At 40.2% G+C, this 23,587-nt stretch overlaps 1 protein-coding gene across 1 annotated transcript in view; it reads right to left on the bottom strand.

Moving 5' to 3' along the window:
- Positions 1-10,461: 10,461 nt before the first annotated feature.
- LOC115005533 (transient receptor potential cation channel subfamily M member 1-like) overlaps positions 10,462-23,587 on the bottom strand; it is a 30,783-nt gene continuing 17,657 nt past the window's right edge. The window contains exons 11-20 of the mRNA XM_029427392.1: positions 23,479-23,587; positions 23,258-23,395; positions 22,826-22,954; positions 21,617-21,868; positions 20,914-21,088; positions 18,555-18,699; positions 17,618-17,820; positions 17,381-17,513; positions 16,598-16,974; positions 10,462-11,045 (exon numbers count right to left, since the gene is read on the bottom strand). The exon at positions 23,479-23,587 is cut by the window's right edge and continues 20 nt beyond it. Of these exons, the coding sequence (XP_029283252.1) occupies positions 10,462-11,045; positions 16,598-16,974; positions 17,381-17,513; positions 17,618-17,820; positions 18,555-18,699; positions 20,914-21,088; positions 21,617-21,868; positions 22,826-22,954; positions 23,258-23,395; positions 23,479-23,587 (2,245 nt within the window). The remainder of the gene's footprint in view (positions 11,046-16,597; positions 16,975-17,380; positions 17,514-17,617; positions 17,821-18,554; positions 18,700-20,913; positions 21,089-21,616; positions 21,869-22,825; positions 22,955-23,257; positions 23,396-23,478) is intronic.

Below are 23,587 nucleotides of genomic sequence, written 5' to 3'. Positions count from 1 at the left end.
GAGAAGAGAGGGGAGTGGGAGAGGGGAGAGAGGGGGAGGGGGGGAGTGAAAAGAGAGGAGAGAGAAACGAGGGGGGAGGGAAGGGGGGAGAGGAGAGGGAGGGGAGAGAGAAGAGGGGGGGGAGAGGAGAGGGAGGAAAGAGAGAAGAGGGGGGAGAAGAGAGAGGGTGGGGAGTGGGAGAGGGGAGAGAGGTGGAGGGGGGAGAGGAGAAGAGAGGAGAGAGGGAGGGGAGAGAAGGTATTTCAGTATTTATATTTTAGTATTTATATTTCAGTATTTATATTTTAGTTTTTATATTTTAGTATTTATATTTCAGTATTTATATTTTAGTATTTATATTTTAGTATTTATATTTAGTATTTATATTTCAGTATTTATATTTTAGTATTTATATTTCAGTATTTATATTTAGTATTTATATTTTAGTATTTATATTTCAGTATTTATATTTCAGTATTTATATTTTAGTATTTATATTTTAGTATTTATATTTCAGTATTTATATTTTAGTATTTATATTTCAGTATTTATAGTTTAGTATTTATATTTTGTATTTATATTTCAGTATTTATAGTTTAGTATTTATATTTTGTATTTATATTTCAGTATTTATATTTTAGTATTTATATTTCAGTATTTATATTTCAGTATTTATATTTTAGTATTTATATTTCAGTATTTATATTTCAGTATTTATATTTTAGTATTTATATTTCAGTATTTATATTTTAGTATTTATATTTCAGTATTTATATTTTAGTATTTATATTTCAGTATTTATATTTCAGTATTTATATTTTAGTATTTATATTTCAGTATTTATATTTCAGTATTTATATTTTAGTATTTATATATTCAGTATTTATATTTCAGTATTTATATTTTAGTATTTATATTTCAGTATTTATATTTTAGTATTTATATTTCAGTATTTATATTTTAGTATTTATATTTCAGTATTTATATTTCAGTATTTATATTTTAGTATTTATATTTCAGTATTTATAGTTTAGTATTTATATTTCAGTATTTATATTTTAGTATTTATATTTCAGTATTTATATTTCAGTATTTATATTTTGTATTTATATTTCAGTATTTATATTTTAGTATTTATATTTCAGTATTTATATTTTAGTATTTATATTTCAGTATTTATAGTTTAGTATTTATATTTCAGTATTTATATTTCTGTATTTATATTTCTGTATTTATATTTCAGTATTTATATTTCTGTATTTATATTTCTGTATTTATATTTCAGTATTTATATTTTAGTATTTATATTTTAGTATTTATATTTCTGTATTTATATTTCAGTATTTATATTTCAGTATTTATATTTCAGTATTTAGACTATTTCTAGTTTGATTTTGTAATAACAGACGCAGGCGTGTTTGTGCTTTGATATTTTCTTATTTTAAATAAACTGAATCCTCACATCCCATCATGTAAGCTTTTTAGAGGGTTGTTAATAAAGCTTTAGGTAATGTGAAAACAACACACTCTCTCAGAGGACACAGCAGGATATGACCTCATGTCAGCAGGAAGCAGCTGTCAGCATGACATCACATGTTGTTCAGGGTCACAACACCAGGGCTGCCACTAGTGATGGGAGGACCGGCTCTTTTTAAAGATTTGGCTCTTCGTTTAGTATCAATCGGAGCCTTCTATGGTTTGTGTCTTGGTAAGCAATTTTTCATTCAGTGTTTTCATAAAAGCCTTACTTTTATGCAGTTTTTCCATTACAAAAAACGATTTTTCCCGACGCGCTTGCATTTAAACCCGGCTCCCCCGTCTCTCTGTTGCTCTGTATGTACCTGTCCTGTACCACTACACTCGCTGTCTTTGGAGCTTCTGCAACGTTCCTTCTTTCACATAATGGTATGATATGTGAAGTAAATTACTCCTGATTGTATTAATCCACACTGGAAAGACTATCATATGTATTTGTCTACCTCAATCAATATGTACTTCTGCACTATGAATGTATTTCTGCACTACGAATATATTTCTGCACAATTATGTATTTTCTGCACTGAATGTATTACAAACATAATAGGGGCACTTCCCCTTTAAGAGAACAGGTCAACAAACTATCACTTCCTGACTGCTGACGGAGGAGCGTGTTGGCGCCAACGGGGACCAATGAGGAGAAGGTCAACACCTTCACCATGTATTTAGCCATATGTTTTACGAGCCTTTGTACACACTTGAGCGGAGCTGTCAGACAGCAACCTGGGGTTCCTTGAGCCATTCATTCTGTGGAAACGGCGATGCGAATTGTGTCCTCAGCTGAGAATATTTTCTATGTTTGACTTATCACGTTAATAAATATATCGATTGAACTAGAGGATTGCTGTTTTGATTCGACATTCAAGCTCCGAGTTCTTCAACTTTTCCCACCATTAGATCCTAGTTGCATGTGATTTGGAGCATGGTGTGCCCATCAAAATAAAGTCCCGTCCCTGCCTGCATGGATCCTCAGCTAAGCTGAGGAGGAGCGGCTGAAGATTCAGCTCTTCCCGACAGGAGTCGGCTCTTCTCGTTCGCTACAAAGAATCGACTCTTAGAGCCGGCTCGTTCACGAATGACACATCAATCGCTGCCACCATTGAGCCCCTGAGCTGCTCCAGCCTGTAACTGTAGTGAGTTCACTGTAAGTCTGGATGAGAGCGTCTGCTGAATGACCTGTAATGTAATTTAATGTTAACACGTTAGCAACACGTTAGCATATTGAAACATTAGCAAGACATTAGCATGTGAATAAATTAGCAACACATTAGCATGTTGAAACATTAGCATGTCAACACATTAGCAACACATTAAGATGTTTAGGTGCACAATTGTTAGATAAAGTTAAAAAGTATTTTTATTTCAGCATCAGAGGGTTACACATCAAAAGATTCAGTGGAAACCAAAAAGTGTGTGTGTGTGTGTGTGTGTGTGTGTGCGCGTGTGTGTGACATACTTCTCATGGCCGCTCCTCTTTGATTGACGCTGTTATGTTGTTGTCGTGGCTCGTTGCCGGGACAACCCCTCCTCACATGGCGGAGGGATGATGACATGCAACAACAAACACACACACACACACACACACACACACACACACACACACACACACACAGATGTTATCTAGCTGCTCCTGATGGTGATGAATCTGCTGTTATTTTAATACCTACGTGTATTACTGTGTGAAGAGCTGATGTCTCTGTAATGAACTGATTCACTTCAGGACTCTTAATTAACTCTGATGATGATTCAACTCTGAGGGAACGTTTAAACGTATAAACATCTCAAGGCCACAAGTTATAATTTCGTTCACTCAGTTTCATAGAATTATTCCCGTGTTTTGATAAAATAATGAAGTAGTCTGCTGACGGCTTCTTGGTATATAGAGTATATATATATATATATATATATATATATATATATATTTTTTTTTTATATATATATACATACATACACTAACGAGAGCTTATTAAAGGTTTTATGTTTCAACATGTTGAAATCACTGATGTTATAAATGCTGCAGCCTGAAATCTGCAGACACTTTCCTTTCTTTGGACGTTGAAATCTCTGGAGTGGCTCAATACAGTTTCTCCACTCGAACTGCATTTAAAACGTCCGTCTTTCGTTTGCATGAAGATAGCCGTTAATAATCTGCAGTGTTAGTTAATATCAAGATCATCGGACCCTGAGAACATAGAGATGAGCCCACAGATATCTCTGAGACGCTTTAATGAAGCTTTATTTCAGCTGGAGGAGTTATTGACAGTAAAAGGCAGTTTACGATGATAGTGAGAGTTTGTGTATCATCGGCTGCTCTGTTTATATACATTTATCTCGTGGGCACAAATGAATCAAAACGTAGGAAATATTAAACTCATGTGCACATATTAATAAATCCTGGCCATGATTTATTAATATTTCTCTCTGGCAGCTTGGATGATGGTCTTAGTTCTGGTCTAATAGAGACTCTGCACCTTGTCCACAGCACAACGGTGCTTTAGGTCACTGAAAACTGAGCTTTTAAAAAAGATTTTCAGAAACTCCATTTTTAGAGTTGATGTTTAGATGGGAAAACTGAGTTTTTGTCTTACGTCAGAGTGTGAGAGTTGTTTCCTTTGTGAGGCGTCGCTAAGGGGGGGGACATGTTGTGCAACTGCGATATAAATATATCCAGAAAAGCTAACATGACCTAATGCAGTTATTCTTTCTCTATGGGAGGAACAGAGGCTTGAGAGCGCTACAAACTGCATATTTGTGTTTTCATCTGGATGGAGATTTTTAAAAACTTGTGTGGACAGAATTTTCTGAGAACCAAGGAGGATAAAACCCTCAAAAACACCCGTGTACCTGTGGACTAGGCCTGAGTGCCACATTTAATACTATCGGCCATTACAGAGCAATATTAGTATCTGTGGTTCTGCTTGGTGTCTCCAGCGGGGTTTCGCAGGGCTCTGTATGCGTGCCACTACTCTTTTCATCAGACATCCTTCGTGCATTTAACTCTTGTGCCTCACTCGAGACATTTTGTCTTTTTAGTGTTTTGATCATTTTGTCTGTGTTACATTACATTACAGGTCATCCAGCAGACTCTGATCCAGACTCAGTGACTCACATCACAGACCTGGAGCAGCTCAGGGTGAAGGTGCTCAGGGGACCAATGGTGCACCTCTGGTGTTGAACTCACAACCTTCTAGTGTTTGGAAGACGAACCACTAGACCACCCCCCCCCCCCTGTGTTAATGTTTATGGCTTACATTTTGGAAAGGTTTTGAGGGGTTTTTCGATTGAATGTGAAGTCCTGCATTCATGTTTGTTTTAGTGCTGTGGAGCGTGAGGCGGTCCACAGTGAGACATGAACAGAAGCGACACATACAGGACTGTCTCAGAAAATTAGAATATTGTGATAAAGTTCTTTATTTTCTGTAATGCAATTAAAAAAACAAAAATGTCATGCATTCTGGATTCATTACAAATCAACTGAAATATTGCAAGCCTTTTATTATTTTAATATTGCTGATTATGGCTTACAGCTTAAGAAAACTCAAATATCCTATCTCTAAATATTAGAATATCATGAAAAAGTATACTAGTAGGGTGTTCAACGAATCACTTGAATCGTCTAATTAACTCGAAACACCTGCAAGGGTTTCCTGAGCCTTGAAAAACACTCAGCTTGGTTCAGTAAACTAAATCACAAGTATGGGGAAGACTGCTGATCTGACTGCTGTCCAGAGGACCATCATTGACACCCTCCATCAGGAGGGTAAGACACAAAAAGAAATTTCTCAAAGAGCAAGCTGTGCACAGAGTGCAGTTTCAAAGCACATCCACAAAAAGTCTGTTGGAAGGGGGAAATGTGGCAGGAAACGCTGCACAACCAAGAGAGATGACCGCAGCCTTAACAGCATTGTGAAGAAGAGTCGCTTCCAGAATTTGGGGGAGCTTCAAAGACAGTGGACTGAAGCTGGAGTCCAGGTATCAAAAGCCACTGTTCACAGACGTGTCCGGGAAATGGGCTACAATAGCCGTATTCCCATGGTCAAGCCACTTCTGAACTCAAGACAACGGAAGAAGCGTCTGACTTGGGCTATGGAAAAGAAGCACTGGACAGTTGCAGAGTGGTCCAAAGTCCTCTTTTCAGACGAAAGCAAGTTTTGTATTTCATTTGGAAGTCAAGGCGCCAGAGTCTGGAGAAAGGCTGGAGAGGAGCAAAATCCAAGTTGCTTGAAATCCAGTGTGAAGTTCCCACAGTCAGCGATGGTTTGGGGAGCCATGTCAGCTGCTGGTGTTGGTCCACTGTGTTTCATCAAGCCCAGAGTAAATGCAGCTGTGTACCAAGAGATTTTAGAGCACTACATGCTTCCGTCTGCTGAAAAGCTCTATGGAGATGAGGAATTCATTTTCCAGCATGATCTGGCACCTGCCCACAGTGCCAAAACCACCAGTAACTGGTGTACTGACCATGGCATTACTGTCCTCGATTGGCCTGCCAATTCCCCTGACCTGAACCCCATAGAGAATATGTGGGGTATTGTGAAGAAGAAGCTGAAAGACACCAGACCCAACAATGCTAATGAGCTAAAGGCCGTTATTGAAGCATCCTGGGCATCCATAACACCTCAGCAATGCCACAGGCTGATTGCCTCCATGCCACGCCGCATTGATGCAGTAATCCGTGCAAAAGGATTCCCAACCAAGTACTGAGTGCATTAATGGACATTTTCAAATGTTTGATTTTGTTTTGCTGTTATAAATCTTTTTTTTTACTTGGTCTGAGGAACTATTCTAATTTTTTGAGATAGGATTTTTGAGTTTTCTTAAGCTGTAAGCCATAATCAGCAATATTAAAATAATAAAAGGCTTGCAATATTTCAGTTGATTTGTAATGAATCCAGAATGCATGACATTTTTGTTTTTTTAATTGCATTACAGAAAATAAAGAACTTTATCACAATATTCTAATTTTCTGAGACAGTCCTGTATATACATATATAAAGAGACCCCCTCACCTCTGTGTTTATCTACTTCTACCTTCTGTAACATACTTTTGGTTTATTTTTTATGGATATTTGGTTTGTTTTTGTTGCAGAGGCGGCGAGGGGCCGTGTGCTGCAGAGACGTTTCATTTCCTCTAAGAGACTCTGAACCTGTGTTTTAAATCTCTTCTTGACTTGTGTTTTTTTAGCTTATAATACATTCATTCATTTTGTTTGCATGCTGCTTTGGGTAAGAAGCAATTATTGGATTTTAAGTCACAATCCACAGCCGGGACGAAATGATATGAAAATGTTCAGTTTGGATCATGTATTGTTAAACAGGTAAAATCAGCTGACAGGTTTAAACAATAACAAACATCAAGTCTCCAGCTGAAACGTCCTGCATATGCACACAGAGAAACATTGAGTGAAATCCTCTTCTCCGAGTCAGACGGATTCCTCCCTCATGGTTGTACAGCAGCTGGTTAGCTTAGCTTAGCATAAAGTCGGGAAACTGTCCAAAGTTAAAACTTTGCAGCTCCTCTAAAGCTCAAGTTTCATCTGGACAAAACAACATTTGTTTTACATGTGTGATTAACAATTGGCCACACGCCAGGCTAAATGTTCCCCCTATTCTTTATGCTAAGCTAAGCAGAAGTAGCTTCATATTTCCCTTACATGAGAGCAGTTTCAGAAAGGTTTTCATTCAAATGTATATTTTAACAAGATCAGTATAAAATATTAAGGTACAAAGTGTTAAATGAATAAAGGGCTACAAATGTTTCAAGAATTGTTTACAGAATTTTTTCAGGAACCTTTTTAAAAACTTTTTCAAAAAAATGTACAGAAACTTTTTTCAGAAATCCTTCTGGAACTTTTTCCTGAACTCTTTTAGGAATTATTTTTGGATTTGTTTTAGGAACGTTTTGAATAATTATTTCTCAGATCTTTTTCAGAACTTCTTTCAATAACTTTTTTAGGATTTTTTCAAGAATTGTTTACGAAACTTTTCAAGAACCTTTTTGAAAACTTTTTCTGGAAATCTTTCAGAAACTTTTTTCAGAAATCCTTCTGGAACCTTTTCAAGAATTCTTTCTAGAACCTTTCTTTAAAAAAATATTCTAGAAGTTTTTCAGGAACTTTGTCTGCCGTTTATGATTCTCCGGTCGAAGGGAATGTAGCATTGGGTAAAAGTTTCTCTGAAGGCTTTTTCGTCCCCTGCAGCGCTTTGATCATCTAAAATTCAACTTTTTCCCAAAGGAAGAATTGGTCGAGCTGATTCTGAGGGTCAGCTTATAAAATTATATTGTTTTCAATGTAAATACAGTGGTGATACAATATAATCTCCTCAGGTCGACACCTTTAATCTGACTCGACCTGGAAACCTTTTCTCCACAGAGCTCAGTAACAAAACATTTTGAGATTTCTAATTTATTATTAATTTCTTTTGATTCATTCACAACATTTTGCAAATAATATCTTACAATGAGATAAAAAAAACAAACAAAAAAGAGAAAATGTAGAAAAGAAAGGAAAGAATAATCTAAATACAAAACAAAGAACAAAAGTTGAGTATATAATCAGATTTATAATGTCAGAGCTGCTTTAAAGTTTCAGTTTCAGGATTACTCCCAGCACTGCAGTATTCAACATTATTTATTATTAAAAGACAGACTGCCGTCCAGAAGTTCATGACATCATTTAGTCTTTATTTTTACAATACAAAAATCCTAAAAATTATAAAGGTTTATGTAGCTAGAACAGTGACACACATTTTTTGGCATCGAAATTAAAATATTAAAAAGGAAACATTGGCACTGAAAAAGATCCCCAGAAAATTAACACAAACATAAAAAATATTTTACTTGATATTTTTTGCATTCTGATATTTTTGGGTATTTTATGGTTTTGGGGGGGATATTTCACTGATATTCATCAATGTTTTACCAATATTTGTTCAAATACATAACTCTTTTTTGTTGCCAATATTTCTTCTAATATATGTAGATATATCCCTAAATCCCTACTTTTCATGTATTTTACTGATATTTGTCAGATCATTTCCGAATATTTTTGGATATGTTCCTGATATGGTTAATTTATTTTACTGATATTTACATATATTTTACTGATTTGATTTTTTTAGAGACTAGAGAAGGAAACATGCAGACAGTTCATGGAAAAGAAATGATTTAGTCTTTTATTTTCAGAAGAAATTATTCTATACAGAGGTAGATTTAATTCCCTTTAATCCTATTTTACCTGATATATTTGAATTAAATATGTTCTCATTGAACATGTGATCTTAGCTCTTCTCTTTTTATCCAAAAAAATAAAAAGATGGTTTAAACTAACTAGTATTTATGCTTAATATTATAAAATGTGAAAATTAAATGAAAACTTATCAGGATGAACATTCAGTTTCCTGATGCGATAAGTTATAACAAAATATAACTTCGTGTTACTCTAATTAATTACCTTTAACAAAGTTAATAACATATTTACAAGCAATCAAGACATTTATGTTCTTTCACAAAGTAGTAAAATATTTTATATCACATATTAAAACAGATTCAGAAAAAGAGCGCACATTCCTGGTTCTGTAATAAAAACTGCATATTATTAATATTTATATGTCATAGTGTAATAAATAAATGCCAAATAAACAACTTTAAATATTCTGCGTTCTTTTTTGTCTCTTTGATGTTTACTGTTCGATACCACAGAAGAGCAGTGCAATAGCTTATTGCTTTCTTTAAGACTAAAGTCGACACCATCCGCTCTTTTCTCTCCAGCTCCTCCACTCAGTCTGTCCCTACTGTCAACCCACAGCCTGGGAATTTCCAGCATCTTCGCGTCTTCTTGGAGATCTCTCAGCAAGAGGTTGAGGACATCATCCACGAGATGAAACCTTCCACTTGCGCCCTGGACCCTTTTCCCACAGCCCTGATAAAATCCAACATTCGTGCTCTAAGCCCCCTGATCACCCAAGTCATCAACTACTCGCTCCAGACTGGTCATGTCCCATCTGATCTAAAAACTGCCGTCATCAGACCACTTCTCAAAAACCCACCTTGGACCCGGATGTCCTCACCAACTACAGGCCCATTTCCAACCTGCCATTTTTATCAAAAGTAATGGAAAAAATAGTTGCAGCCCAGCTTCAGGACCATCTCAAAGCCAACTGCCTCTTTGAAAAATTCCAGTCCGGATTCCGTTCCGCCCACAGCACCGAAACAGCTCTGGTCAGGGTCACAAACGACCTATCGCATTCAGGATTGAATATCAAATCTCCCTACTCACCCATCAGTGCATCCATGGAAATGCCCCTCCCTACCTCAAGGAACTCCTCTCACCACAAACCTCCACACGTAACCTCCGCTCCACTAGGACCAAGCTCCACACCATGGGGGATCAGGCCTTCTGTTCAGCCGCTCCTCACGTGTGGAATTCCCTTTTCTTAAACCTTGTGATGTTGTTGTCTTGTATTCTGTAGCACCTTGGGATTGCTTTTAGCCATGAAAGGCGCTTTACACAATACAATTTATTATTATTATTATTATTATTATTATTATTTTGTTTGTGTCTGTTTGTGGTTGTTTTGCATCTTATTGTGGTTGTTTTGCGTCTGTTTGTGGTTGTTTTGCGTCTCATGTGATTGTTTTGTGTCTTATTATGGTTGCTTTGCATCTGTTTGTGGTTGTTTTGCATCTTATTGTGGTTGCTTTGCGTCTGTTTGTGGTTGTTTTGCATCTTATTGTGGTTGCTTTGCGTCTGTTTGTGGTTGTTTTGCATCTGTTTGTGGTTGTTTTGAGTCTTATTGTGGTTGTTTTAAGTCTGTTTGTGGTTGTTTTCCATCTGTTTGTGGCTGTTTTGTGTCTCTTTGCGGCTGTTTGTAGTTGTTTTATGTCCCTTTGTGATTGTTTTGCAACTCTTTGAAGTTTTCCTTCAGACAGAGTCTCTGGTCCCGGTACTAGTCTGTGCCTCCCCCCCGCTGAATGTTGACAGCAGGTCTCTCATGCTGCCGGTCGAGAGCGGCGTCTCCTCGCTCTCCTCGTTCTCCTTCTTCTTCGTTTTCCTCGGGTTGATGTTCAGACTCTTGGAGCGCAGCGTCGGGTACATCTTGTCCTCTGCCACCAGCAGCTCCTCCGCCGGATCCTCCCCCCCCTCCGTCACCATGGTTACTATTGCCTGCCTCACCCCCCTGTTCTCTTTCCTCCACTTCTTGTTTGGATTTTTCACCATTCTTCTCCTGATGGGCGGGGCTGTAGACGACGATGCTACTGATGGATTTCCTGTTGGCGGAGGGCGAGCTGCTGAGGGTCGGAGAGACTAAATACTGCGTGACCTTTGACCTCTCTAGAGGGAAGGACGCCGCCGCCTCCAGCCGGGTTTTCTCTGCCAGCTTTTCCGCGTTAGCGTCCGTCAAGTCAGCAGTGGGGGGGGGTCTTAGGTCAGAGGCGCAGGGGGAGATCAGGATGTCCACGTTGGACAGAGACTGTGTCCTCTCTCTCAGTCCTCGCACCTCCAGCGTCAAGCCAAATTCCTTCATGTCACCTGAAACAGGAAGCACAGGTCCACGCCGTTTATCTTTCAGATGTTATTTACCTGTGCACACCTGCACAGCCACTTTAAATTCAGATCATTTGTCATATTTTTTATTGCATTTCCTTTAGTGTATATATATATACATATATAAATACACATATATACATACACATATATATGCAGACACAAACATATACATATATACATATATACACATATACATATATATACACATACATATATATACACATATACATACATATATACACATATACATATATATATACACATATACATATATACATATATATAGACATATATATATATATATATGTATATATATATGTGTGTGTATATATATATATATATATATATATATGTATATATATATGTGTATATATATGTACATATATATACACATATATATATATACATATATATATATATATATATATATACACACACATATATATACATATATATATGTACACATGTATATATATATATACACACACACATGTATATATATATATCCATCCATCCATCATCTATCGCTTATCCGGGATCGGGTCGCGGGGGGCAGCAGCTCCAGTAAGGAACCCCAATCTTTCCTTCTCCGGGCCACATCCTCCAGCTCCGACTGGGGGATCCTGAGGCGTTCCCAGGCCAGTGAGGAGATATAATCTCTCCACTGAGTCCTGGGTCTTCCCCGGGGTCTCCTCCCAGCTGGACGTGCCTGGAACACCTCCCTAAGGAGGCGCCCAGGTGGCATCCTTACTAGATGCCCGAACCACCTCAACTGGCTCCTTTCAACGTAAAGGAGCAGCGGCTCTACTCCGAGTCTCTCACAGATGGCTGAGCTTCTCACCCTATCTCTAAGGGAGACGCCAGCCACCCGTCTGAGAAAACCCATTTCGGCCGCTTGTACCCGTGATCTCCTTCTTTCGGTCATGACCCAGCCTTCATGACCATAGGTGAGGGTAGGAACGAAGATCGACCGGTATATTGAGAGCTTTGCCTTCTGGCTCAGCTCTCTTTTCGTCACAACGGTGCGGTAAAGTGACTGTAATACCGCCCCCGCTGCTCCGATTCTCCGGTCAATCTCTCTGCCATAAGGACCACATCAACTCTCGCTTGGGGCGTACAGGGATTGGATGGCCCTCAAAAGTGACCCCCTCACCCCATACTCCTGCAGCACCTTCCACAGTATCACCCGGGTGACCCGGTCATACGCCTTCTCCAGATCCACAAAACACATGTAGACCGGATGGGCGTACTCCCAGGCCCCCTCCAGGATCCTTGCGAGAGTGAAGAGTTGGTCCGTTGTTCCACGACCAGGACGGAATCTGCATTGTTGCTCTTCAATCAGAGGTTCGACTACCAGCCGAACCCTCCTTTCCAGTACCTTGGAGTAGACTTTACCAGGGAGGCTGAGAAGTGTGATACCCCTGTAGTTGGCACACACTCTCTAGTCCCCCTTTTTAAATAGGGGAACCACCACCCTGGTTTGCCAACCCCTATGCACTTTCCCAGACTTCCACGCAATGTTGATGAGGAGTGTCAACAAAGACAGCCCCTCAACACCCAAAGCCTTCAGCATTTCTGGACGGATCTCCTCAACCCCTGCGGCTTTGCCACTGTGGAGTTGTTTGACTACCTCAGTGACTTCTATCAGGGAAATTGACGATGATCCTCCATCAGCTTCCAGCTCTGCCTCTATCATAGAGTTAGTCGGATTCAGGAGTTCCTCAAAGTGCTCCTTCCACCGGAGCACTCCTTCCACCGGCCGATAACATTCTCAGTCGAAGTCAACTGGGTCCCACCCTTGCTGTACACAGCTTGGATGGTTCCTCGCTTCCCCCTCCTGAGGTGCCGGATGGTTTTCCAGAAGCACCTTGGTGCCGACCGAAAGTCCTTCTCCATAGCTTCTCCGAACTTCTACCACACCCGCTGCTTAGCCTCTGAAACGGCAGAGGCTGCCGCCCTTCTAGTCCTTCGGTACCCTGCAACTGTTTCCGGAGTCCTCCCGGATAACATAAGCCGGAAGGACTCCTTCTTCAGTCGAATGGCTTCCCTGACCACCGGGGTCCACCACGGTGTTCGAGGGTTACCGCCCCTTGAGGCACCTAAGACCTTGAGACCACAGCTCATCACCGCAGCTTCAGCAATAGAGGTTTTGAACATCGCCAACTCAGGTTCAATGCCCCCAACCTCCACAGGGATGTCTGAAAAGCTCCGCCGGAGGTGTGAGTTGAAGATCCCCAGGACAGGGGCTTCCTCCAGACGTTCCCAGTTCACCCGCACTACCCGTTTGGGTTTACCAGGTCTGTCCAGAGTCTTCCCCCACCCCTTGATCCAACTCACCACCAGATGGTGATCAGTCGACAGCTCTGCCCCTCTCTTCACCCGAGTGTCCAAAACATGCGGCCTCAGATCAGATGATATGATTACAAAATCGATCATTGACCTTTGGCCTAGGGTGCTCTGGTACCACGTGCACTTATGAGCATCCTTATGTTTGAACATGACCTTGAATCTAGCCAGACATCGGTGGAGTTTGATGTGAAATATTATGTCAAGTGCTGTCAAAGGTGCATTCTGTCTAAGACACCAGACCCCTCTGCTCGAGCCCCACTTGAGAGTATCAGGACGTCAGCCCCCATGGAGTTAGTATGTATAGACTTCTGGAGTGCAGAGCCGTAAGCAACGCTCTGTGGATGTTCTTGTCTTGACAGACCACTTCACAAAGTTAGCCCACGCTTTTCCATGTGCTAATCAGACTGCAAAACAAGTTGCCAAGAAGCTGTGGGATAACGTCTTTTGTGTGTATGGCTTCCCAGAGCGTGTTCACTCCGATCAGGGAGCACATTTTGAGAGTGAGCTCATAGCAGAATTGCTCAAGCTTTCCGGAGTCTCCAAGTCACACACTACAGCATACCATCCCATGGGTAATGGAGGAACTGAAAGATTCAATTGAACACTTGGTGGTATGTTGCAGTCTCTTTCCCTCAAAGAAAAGCACAAATGTCCTCAACAGATACAAGCTCTGACTTTTGCATATAATGCAACACTACATGAAACTACAGGATGAGTTCTTCAGTGAGCCCTGGCTAAGTTTTGTTTCAGTTGTCTTGGGGGTCAAATTGGCACACATGTGTACGTTATGGTCTGGATGTTGGTGAAATTTAGGAGGGGTGAATGTAACTGATGTATAAATGATAACATGTTTTATATTTTACAAACATCCATTTGTTCATATTTTGTTGTACTAATACTCCTTTTTGTATATTTATTTTGAAGAAGATGCTTTTATTTTGAAACTCCTGAAACCAGCACTTTCTGGGGGTTCGCGCCACTTTTACGGAGACTGTGGGAAGGATCCGCTGAAGAGAGCTGTGCATGTCAAAAAACCCTGACTGTGATGTTACCGTATGATGAGGACTTTAATGTGTTTCTTCTGATTCAACGGTAATTTATGGACAAATTAAGGAGAAAACCAACATTCAGAGCCAATAAATGCTGGTTGAAAAGGCAGAAGTTCTCCATCGTTATTTCCTAGTTCAACACAGCACAACGCAGAGTCGATCGTGGTGTCAGATAAATAGGACTTGAACCAGCTTAATGCGGTATATATATATATATCCATATATATATATATATATATATATCCATATATATATATATATGGATATATATATATATATATATACCGCATTAAGCTGGTTCAAGTCCTATTTATCTGAGCGATCTCAATTTGTACTTGTTAACGATAAATCCTCCATGACAGCCAAAGTCATTCTTGGAGTTCTGCAAGGTTCTGTACTTGGACCGATTCTATTCACCTTATATATGCTTCCTTTGGGCAATATTATAAGGAACCACTCTATAAACTTTCATTGCTATGCGGATGATACCCAATTATATCTATCAATTAAACCAGTTGAAACCAATCAATTGGCTAAACTTCAAGCATGCCTTAAGGACATAAAAACTTGGATGTCTAGCAACACAGACAAAACTAAAGTTATTATACTTGCATTTTCTAATGACATAGAAGCTCTGGATGGCATTAATTTGGCCTCCAGCACTACTGTAAGGAATCTCGGCGTCATCTTTGATCAAGATCTGTCGTTTAACTCCCACATAAAACAAATCTCAAGGACTGCCTTCTTTCATCTACGTAACATTGCAAAAATAAGACACATCCTGTCTCAAAATCATGCAGAAAAACTAGTCCATGCATTTGTTACTTCAAGGCTGGATTACTGCAACTCATTGTTATCAGGTTGTCCCAAAAAGTCGCTTAAGACTCTTCAGTTGATCCAAAATGCAGCGGCACGTGTATTGACAAGAACAAGGAAACGGGATCATATTACTCCTGTATTAGCTGCTCTGCACTGGCTCCCGGTAAAATACAGAATAGAATTTAAAATCCTTCTCCTGCCTTACAAAGCAATTAATGGTCAGGCTCCAGCATATGTTAAAGATCTGATAGTACCTTATAAACCAACTAGAGCATTACGCACCCAGACTGCAGGGTTACTTGTGGTTCCTAGAGTCTCTAAGAGTACAATGGGAGCCAGAGCCTTCAGCTATCAAGCTCCTCTCCAGTGGAACCAGCTTCCAGTTTGTGTTTGGGAGGCAGACACACTCTCCACATTTAAGAGTAGGCTAAAGACTTTCCTTTTTGATAAAGCTTATAGTTAGGGCTGGCTCAGGTTTGCCCTGGATCAGCCCCTAATTATGCTGCTATAGACTTTGACTGCCGGGGGACGCCTCCCTGCTCTCTTCCTTCTCTTCCTCTCTCCTCCCCTCCCTCTCTTCTTCTCCCTCTCTATCTGTATACATTTATGTAATGTATGTTACTAACTCATCATCCGGGGCATCATCCGCGGAGTTTCTGTGTCTCATGTGGCAGGTTGCCACTGATAAAGTTTACGTCAGGATCATGAATCGTGACAGCGCCTGCTGCCCTGGTCCTGCTGGACACCGGGAAGCCTTTTTGACATTTTCCTGGATTCATCCATACTTTCTCTTTTTTCAACACAACATCATTTCTGTCAAATGTTGTATTTGTACTATGTTGTTTATCCTGTACACACGACATCTATTGCACGTCTGTCCGTCCTGGGAGAGGGATCCCTCCTCAGTTGCTCTCCCTGAGGTTTCTTCCGTTTTCCCCCTTTAATTATGGGGTTTCTTTTGGGAAGTTTTTCCTTGTGCGATGCGAGGGTCTAAGGACAGAGGGTGTCGTAACCTGTACAGTCTGTAAAGCACACTGAGACAAATATATATATATATATATATATATATATATATATATATAATATATAATTTGTGATATTGGGCTATACAATATGATGATTTGATTTGATATATATATATATATGTATATACTGTGTGTATATATATATATATATATATATATATATATATATATATATATACACACACACACACAGTATATACCATACAATATTCAGAGAACAGAATATTGTATCTGGTGTTGTATTATCGTGTGAAGTCACAAGATCTTTAGCATTGTGCTTCCTGTGTCCCACCTGTCGTTGTTCCTCCCTCTGGGTTTCCCTCTTGTCTCTCTGGGCTCGGCTGGAGCTTCCTGTCACCCCCCTCCAGGTCTCCGGACACGGAGGTGCGCTCGTCGTGCTCCAGCTGGTAGCGGTACAGACTGTACCCGTCGCTGCTGTTCATGCTGCCGTGTCTCAGCAGAGCGGCCGGTTCGCAGACGGACGAGCCTCTGGAGTGCGTGCGCACCAGCTCGGCCCCGTCGACCCCAGCCAGCTTCTCCAGGGCATTCATCATCCGGCCGGAGAACTCCTCCAACTGACCCAGGCGGAGGTCCACCGTCTGCAGCGACGCCTTCATGGAATGTTCCCTCTCGTTCACCTCCTCCAGACGCATGAACATGTTCTCCACCCTGATGTACCAAACAAAAGAAATGAAAGACAAGAAATATTAGTGTATAAAGATGAATGTAAGTCTATAAAGAAATGTTATTGTATAAAGATGAATGTAAGTCTATAAAGAAATGTTAATGTATAAAGATGAATGTAAGTCTATAAAGAAACATTAGTGTATAAAGATGAATGTAAGTCTATAAAGAAACGTTAGTGTATAAAGATGAATGTAAGTCTATAAAGAAATGTTATTGTATAAAGATGAATGTAAGTCTATAAAGAAATGTTAATGTATAAAGATGAATGTAAGTCTATAAGAAACATTAGTGTATAAAGATGAATGTAAGTCTATAAAGAAACGTTAGTGTATAAAGATGAATGTAAGTCTATAAAGAAACGTTAGTGTATTAAGTGTGAGAATCTGACCTCTCAGATGTCACTCGGATTCTCTCGTTGTTGGACGATTGTTTCTCGTCGTCTTTCTCTCTGAAGTATTCCTCCACACACTGCTCCTCGAACTCATGCAGACTTTTCAGCTCGTCCGCACTAAGCACCAGCTCTGTGGAAACAAACGTTATTTAATATCTGAGGACACTAATGTTAAATATTATATTATATTATAATTATTATCGATGTAGGTGATTTCTGTGCAGCAGGCCTTACGGAGGCGTCTCTCCCGGTCGTCGCGCTCGCCCTCAGGCCTGCGTCTGCAGCGGCAGCACAGCCGCCTCAGTACGATGTAGATGTGGGGGAAGACGATGAGCGGGGGGGGCAGGATGGGCCGGTCGTGGAAGTTCATTATCAGCTGATACCGCTGGAACTTCCACACCTGATTGGAGATGGACTTCACCTCGAAGAATGTGTTGCTGTGGAGAGGAAGTGGAGACGATTATACATCGTTATTCATGTACTGATCCTGACTGTCTGTCTCTCCTCAGGCCGCTAACCCTAACCCTAACTTGCTTAGCCTCGTACTAACACTTAAACTTAGCCTCGTGCTAACGTTCACACTTAGCCTTGTGCTAACACTCAAACTTATCCTTGTGCTAATGTTAACACTTAGCCACGTGCTAACGTTCACACTTAGCCTTGTGCTAACACGCAAACTTATCCTTGTGCTAATGTTAACACTTAGCCTCGTGCTAACGTTCAAATTTAATCTTGTGTTAATGTTCACACTTTAGCTGTTGAGAAGTCATATGGAGTACAGTCAACACACTTCACCTGACATTTAATCAAAATGCATATTATTATTAAGGTAAATTGAGACTATTTTAAATTGCTTTAACAAAACATTATGCAATTACCTCGACTGGACTAAATGACTAAATAGCAGCAGATATTTTAGCATAATCTGATATTTTCTTTTTAAACAGTATGAATACAACTAACATTAATATTAATGCTAATATTGCTACTTCTTTATTTTTCTGTCTTCTTTCATTCTCTCCTTGTTATATGTTCCTAATTATTTCTGAACTAAACAGTTTTCAATCCGACACTGTAACTCAACGCCAGGACTTTTATTTTGAGGTTTTCCTGCAGATGTTTTCTCTGTGCTGTACTGAGTTTCCTGATCTGAGGTCTGTACATGATTTACTTGAAGACAGCAATGAGCAGGTTGACCAGCAGGATGTTGGCAACCAGCAGGTAACAGGCCATGATGGCCGGAGTGAGCCAGGCCCCGGGGATACAGGGAGGAAGCTTCTTCCCGTCTTCATCGTACAAGTTGTCTCCACACGGAGCTGAGACACAAACACAGTCACTGCTGTTGTTAATAATCCGGCAGGTTTAAAGGAGATGCAAGATAACTCTGGTACAATGTGTTTAATGGCAAACAAATGGCTAAATAAAATAAACTATACATAGAAAAAAGATTGAGATTTTACCATACTGTAACTGCATTCACAATTATATTTTAGTAAAAGTATTATTTAAGTGTACTTAAAGTATAATAGCAAATTAATTGCAAATACTCAAGACTCAAAAGATTTTCATTAATTGAGCTCCACTTTTTTATTTACATTCAGTAATGATCACCTTAGAAGTTTATATTTTCATCCTCTGTTGTCAAATTACCTGCAGACACTCGAGGCATCAACAGGAAACGATGTTTCACATTAAAACAATTCAACTGGAAAAACTAGGGCTGGCTTTTATTGTGAAGCAGCCACAGGAAACACAATGCACAATACTAGACTTCCTGTCTGTATCTATAATAGTAATGATATATAATAATATAATAATAGTAATGAGCCGGGACTGACGACTACATTTAACTTCAGTTTGTTGGAGATACTCACGATTGATTTCCATCGCATAAACTGTCAAAAGGGAAACAGAGAAGAGACAGAAAATAAAATGTATTATTATTATTATTATTATTATTAATAACTGATAACAACAACATGAACAGTCAAGGCAGGAAGAAGACATCTCAGCCTCCCTGGTAAAGTCTACTCCAAGGTGCTGGAAAGGAGGGTTCGGCGGATAGTCGAACCTCTGATCGAAGAGGAACAATGTGGATTCCGTCCTGGTCGTGGAACAACGGACCAACTCTTCACTCTCGCAAGGATCCTGGAGGGGGCCTGGGAGTATGCCCAACCAGTCTACATGTGTTTTGTGGATCTGGAGAAGGCGTATGACCGGGTCCCCTGGGTGATACTGTGGGAGGTGCTGTGTGTCCAGATACTCGGCAGTAAGTCGGACTCGTTTCCAGTGGATGTTGGCCTCCGCCAGGGCTGCGCTTTATCACCAATCCTGTTTCTGATTTTCATGGACAAGATATCGAGGCGTAGTCGTGGAGGAGAGGGGTTGCAGTTTGGTGGCCTGAGGATCTCATCGCTGCTCTTTGCAGATGATGTGGTCCTTATGGCGTCATCGGTCTGTGACCTTCAACAGTCACTGGATCAGTTCGCAGCCGAGTGTGAAGCGGTTGGGATGAGGATCAGCATCTCAAAATCTGAGGCCATGGCTCTCAGCAGGAAACCGGTGCATTGCCTACTCCGGGTAGGTGATGAGCCCTTACCCCAAGTGAAGGAGTTCAAGTACCTCGGGGTCTTGTTCGCGAGTGAGGGGACGATGGAGCGAGAGATTGGCCGGAGAATCAGAGCAGCGGGGGCGGTTACTGCAGTCGCTTTACCGCACCGTTGTGATGAAAAGAGAGCTGAGCCAGAAGGCAAAGCTCTCGATCTACCGGTCGATCTTCGTTCCTAGCCTCACCTATAGTCATGAAGGCTGGGTCATGACAAAGAACGAGATTGCGGGTACAAGCGGCCAAAATGTGTTTTCTCAGACGGCTGGAGTCTCCCTTAGAGATAGGGTGAGAAGCTCAGCCATCCGTGAGAGACTCTGAGTAGAGACCACGCTCCTTTGCGTTGAAAGGAGCCAGTTGAGGTGGTTCATCTAGTAAGGAGCCACGTGGGCGCCTCCCTAGGGAGGTGTGCCAGGCACGTCCAGATGGGAGGAGACCCCGGGGAAGACCCAGGACTCGGTGGAGAGATTATATCTTCTCACTAGGAACGCCTCGGGATCCCCCAGTCGGAGCTGGAGGATGTGGCCCGGAGAAGGGAAGTTTAGGGTTACTTACTGGAGCTGCTGCCCCTGCGACCCGACCCCGGATAAGCGGTAGACAATGGATGGATGAATATATATATATATAAAAATATATTTTTATTAAATATAAATATGTATATTCATAATATATATATATATAATTATATATATATAAATATATATATTTTTTTATATAAATATGTATATTTATAATATATATATATATTATTAATTGTTTTATTAATAAAAATAAAAGCACTAAAACCGCAGTGAGGACAGAGGGGGAAGACAGAGGGGGAGGAAAGCAGGTGAGGACAGGGAACAGTGGGTGACAACAGAGGACAGAGGGTGAGGACAGAGGACAGACTCACTGACTGAAGTCTTACTATGAACTCTAAGCTTACGGTCTATGGAATCTGCAAACACTTCTCCGTAGATCATCCAGTACGGCATGTAGAAGATATTCTTGGCCAGACGCCACGTCGGCTCCTCATCCGGGTGCAGGATGGCCTGCCGCGCCACGCCGAAGCTCATCAGCACCACGAGCATGATGACCACGAAGTACAGCATGTCAATCATCTGCAGGAGCACCACGGACATTATGTACTGATGTTACTGTCTTATTGTTATTTTATTAATCACATACTTTACTATTAAGTTTTATTATATTTATTAAATTCACGTATTTTATTATGTGTAAAATGTTATTCTATCTTATTTTAATATTCACATACTACTATAGATAGTATTCAAGTTACACAGTTTTATTATATTTTATTGGAAGTTGAGTGATTTGTTTTTAATTTAAAGTTTAAAGATTTGTTTATATTTATATTAAAGTACAGATTGGACACCTTTAAAGGGTTTTATAATATAAATGATTAATGTATATAAATGTAATCATATATATTATCTCTTTTTTATATAAAAACAACTTACCTAACCCTAACTCATGAATGTAACTAAAACTTTCTCAGTGTAACGTCTGTGTCCTCTGTGTGTTTGTCAATAAAGCTTTTGGATTTTGAATGAGTTTGTTGCCTTGCTTTGTAACATTTAGTCAGCCCAGCTTCTCCCTGAACAATAAAGTTATATTGAGAGTGTTACCATTTTGCCGATCATCATGACGTAGGGTCCCAGGTACTTGTTGACCCCGAAGATGTCGAGAACGCGGATGTACCAGAAGATGATGTCCACGCAGTAGATGACGCGCCCGTAGCCCATGGAGGGTTCGTTCTGCAGCCGCAGCAGTAACCCCAGCAGGAAGACGGAGATGGCCGCCAGGTCAGTGATATTCCAGTAATCCTCCAGCCACACGTTGATCTTCTGCTTGAGTTTCCCCGGCTCCGACATCAGGATCTGATGGTGGGGACATCAGTAACATCAGCTTCAGGGGACCCATAAATGTCTTATTCAGATCGTTATTAATTATATTGAGTTTAACTTCTTGTACGGCTGCTTGTACATGTACATGTGACTCCAGCTCATAACTGTGGTGTGTAGATTAAAGTAATAAAACCAGAACACTATATATAATAACTATATACATATATAAATATAGGTCTGTATAATAATTATGTAATTACACAGAAACTGTTTAAAGTCTGTCACCATAAAACCGTATGAAGAAGTATTGTGCGAACGATTGCCTCCGTAGTTACCGCGCTATTGCCTCTGTAGTTACCGCACTATTGCCTCCGTAGTTACCTGTCACGGTGGGGAAAAGGTGAGGACCCAAACGTAGAATGCAAGATGATCTTTTAACAAAAGAGGGCTTTATTCCAGGAAAGCTTACAAAATTGCAAGGTAACAAATAAAACTGAAAATATAGACCAGAGGGTGAGACGAGGTAGCCACGAGGGGAAAACACCATGTAACATGAATGACGACCAGACAAGGAACACTGGCACAGATGGGGATATATACACACAACCACTAAACGAGGGAAAGAGACAGCTGGGAGAGAAAGGCAAATACACAGGAGGAAACTAATCAACAATCACAAAGGGAGGGAAAACACAGAGACCGGAAGTACAACTAGACATGACACAAGGGGGAGTGAACACTTTTAAATAAAACATGATACAGAAAATCACGATCATGACATTACCGCGCTATTGCCTCCGTATGGTTTGAAGTGGAAGGTACTACAGATTCCGTCATCTTTTCATACCATGTGTATTTATTAACTTTTACAGTTCCTTCTCAAATAAACTAGATAAAAATGTATTTGAACAGGTGAAACATTATTGTTTCTCAGTACCTGAAGTTGTCTGATGTGTGTCAACAGTAAAAGTTTGGCTCAGGTGTGTTTACCTGTCGGACTTTCTCCAGTCCCAGAGTGATGATGTACGAGATGACGATCCACTCCTGCAGAGACGGCCATCGCTCCATCTTCACCAGGATGATGTAGTTATACAGCGCCAGGTAGACCAGGTACGAGATCTGAAACACACACAAATATTATTATTATTGTTATTATTATTGTTGTTATTATTATTCTTTTTATTTACCTCTTCATAAACACCAGGTGAGACAAACTGTCTAAACGTTTTAAGAAATTCTGTTTAGGTTTTTGAATTTGTTTAAATCTTTTAAAATGACAAATAATGTAATAGTTATTATGTATGCAGGGTTAGGGTTAGGGTTAGTATGTAGTAAGAATGTAAAACATGAAATCTGAATTATTTAATCAAACCTCAGACGCGGAACAATATGCAGTTGGAGAATATCACATTTGAAACTTGCCGTGTTGAACCAGAACTTGGTGAAAGGAGCGCTGTAGAACTCGTAGATCTTCCTCCCAATGGGAGTCCTCCTGTGTTTCTTCTGGTCTTCTTCTTCGTCTCCTTTCTTTGACGTAGTGTCGACGTTGGACAGGGCGTCCTGAAACAAACGCAGAATCACTGAAACTACTGTAAACTTATATTGAAGGTAATGAACCTGAAGCTGCTCCGTTTCTTTGCTACCTTGCTGGATTTGTCGTCCTCTTTAGTTTTGCTGTCGTCGTTGTCTTTGAAAGAATGATGCGAAGCTTCGTCTCCAAGACGAAACTCCATGAGGAGAATCAAAGGAGGG

Source organism: Cottoperca gobio, unplaced genomic scaffold (genome assembly GCF_900634415.1).
Source record: "Cottoperca gobio unplaced genomic scaffold, fCotGob3.1 fCotGob3_316arrow_ctg1, whole genome shotgun sequence".
Taxonomy (NCBI): domain Eukaryota; kingdom Metazoa; phylum Chordata; class Actinopteri; order Perciformes; family Bovichtidae; genus Cottoperca; species Cottoperca gobio.
Note: the sequence above shows the minus strand (reverse complement) of the source record. Positions and strands in the feature narration are given on the sequence as shown.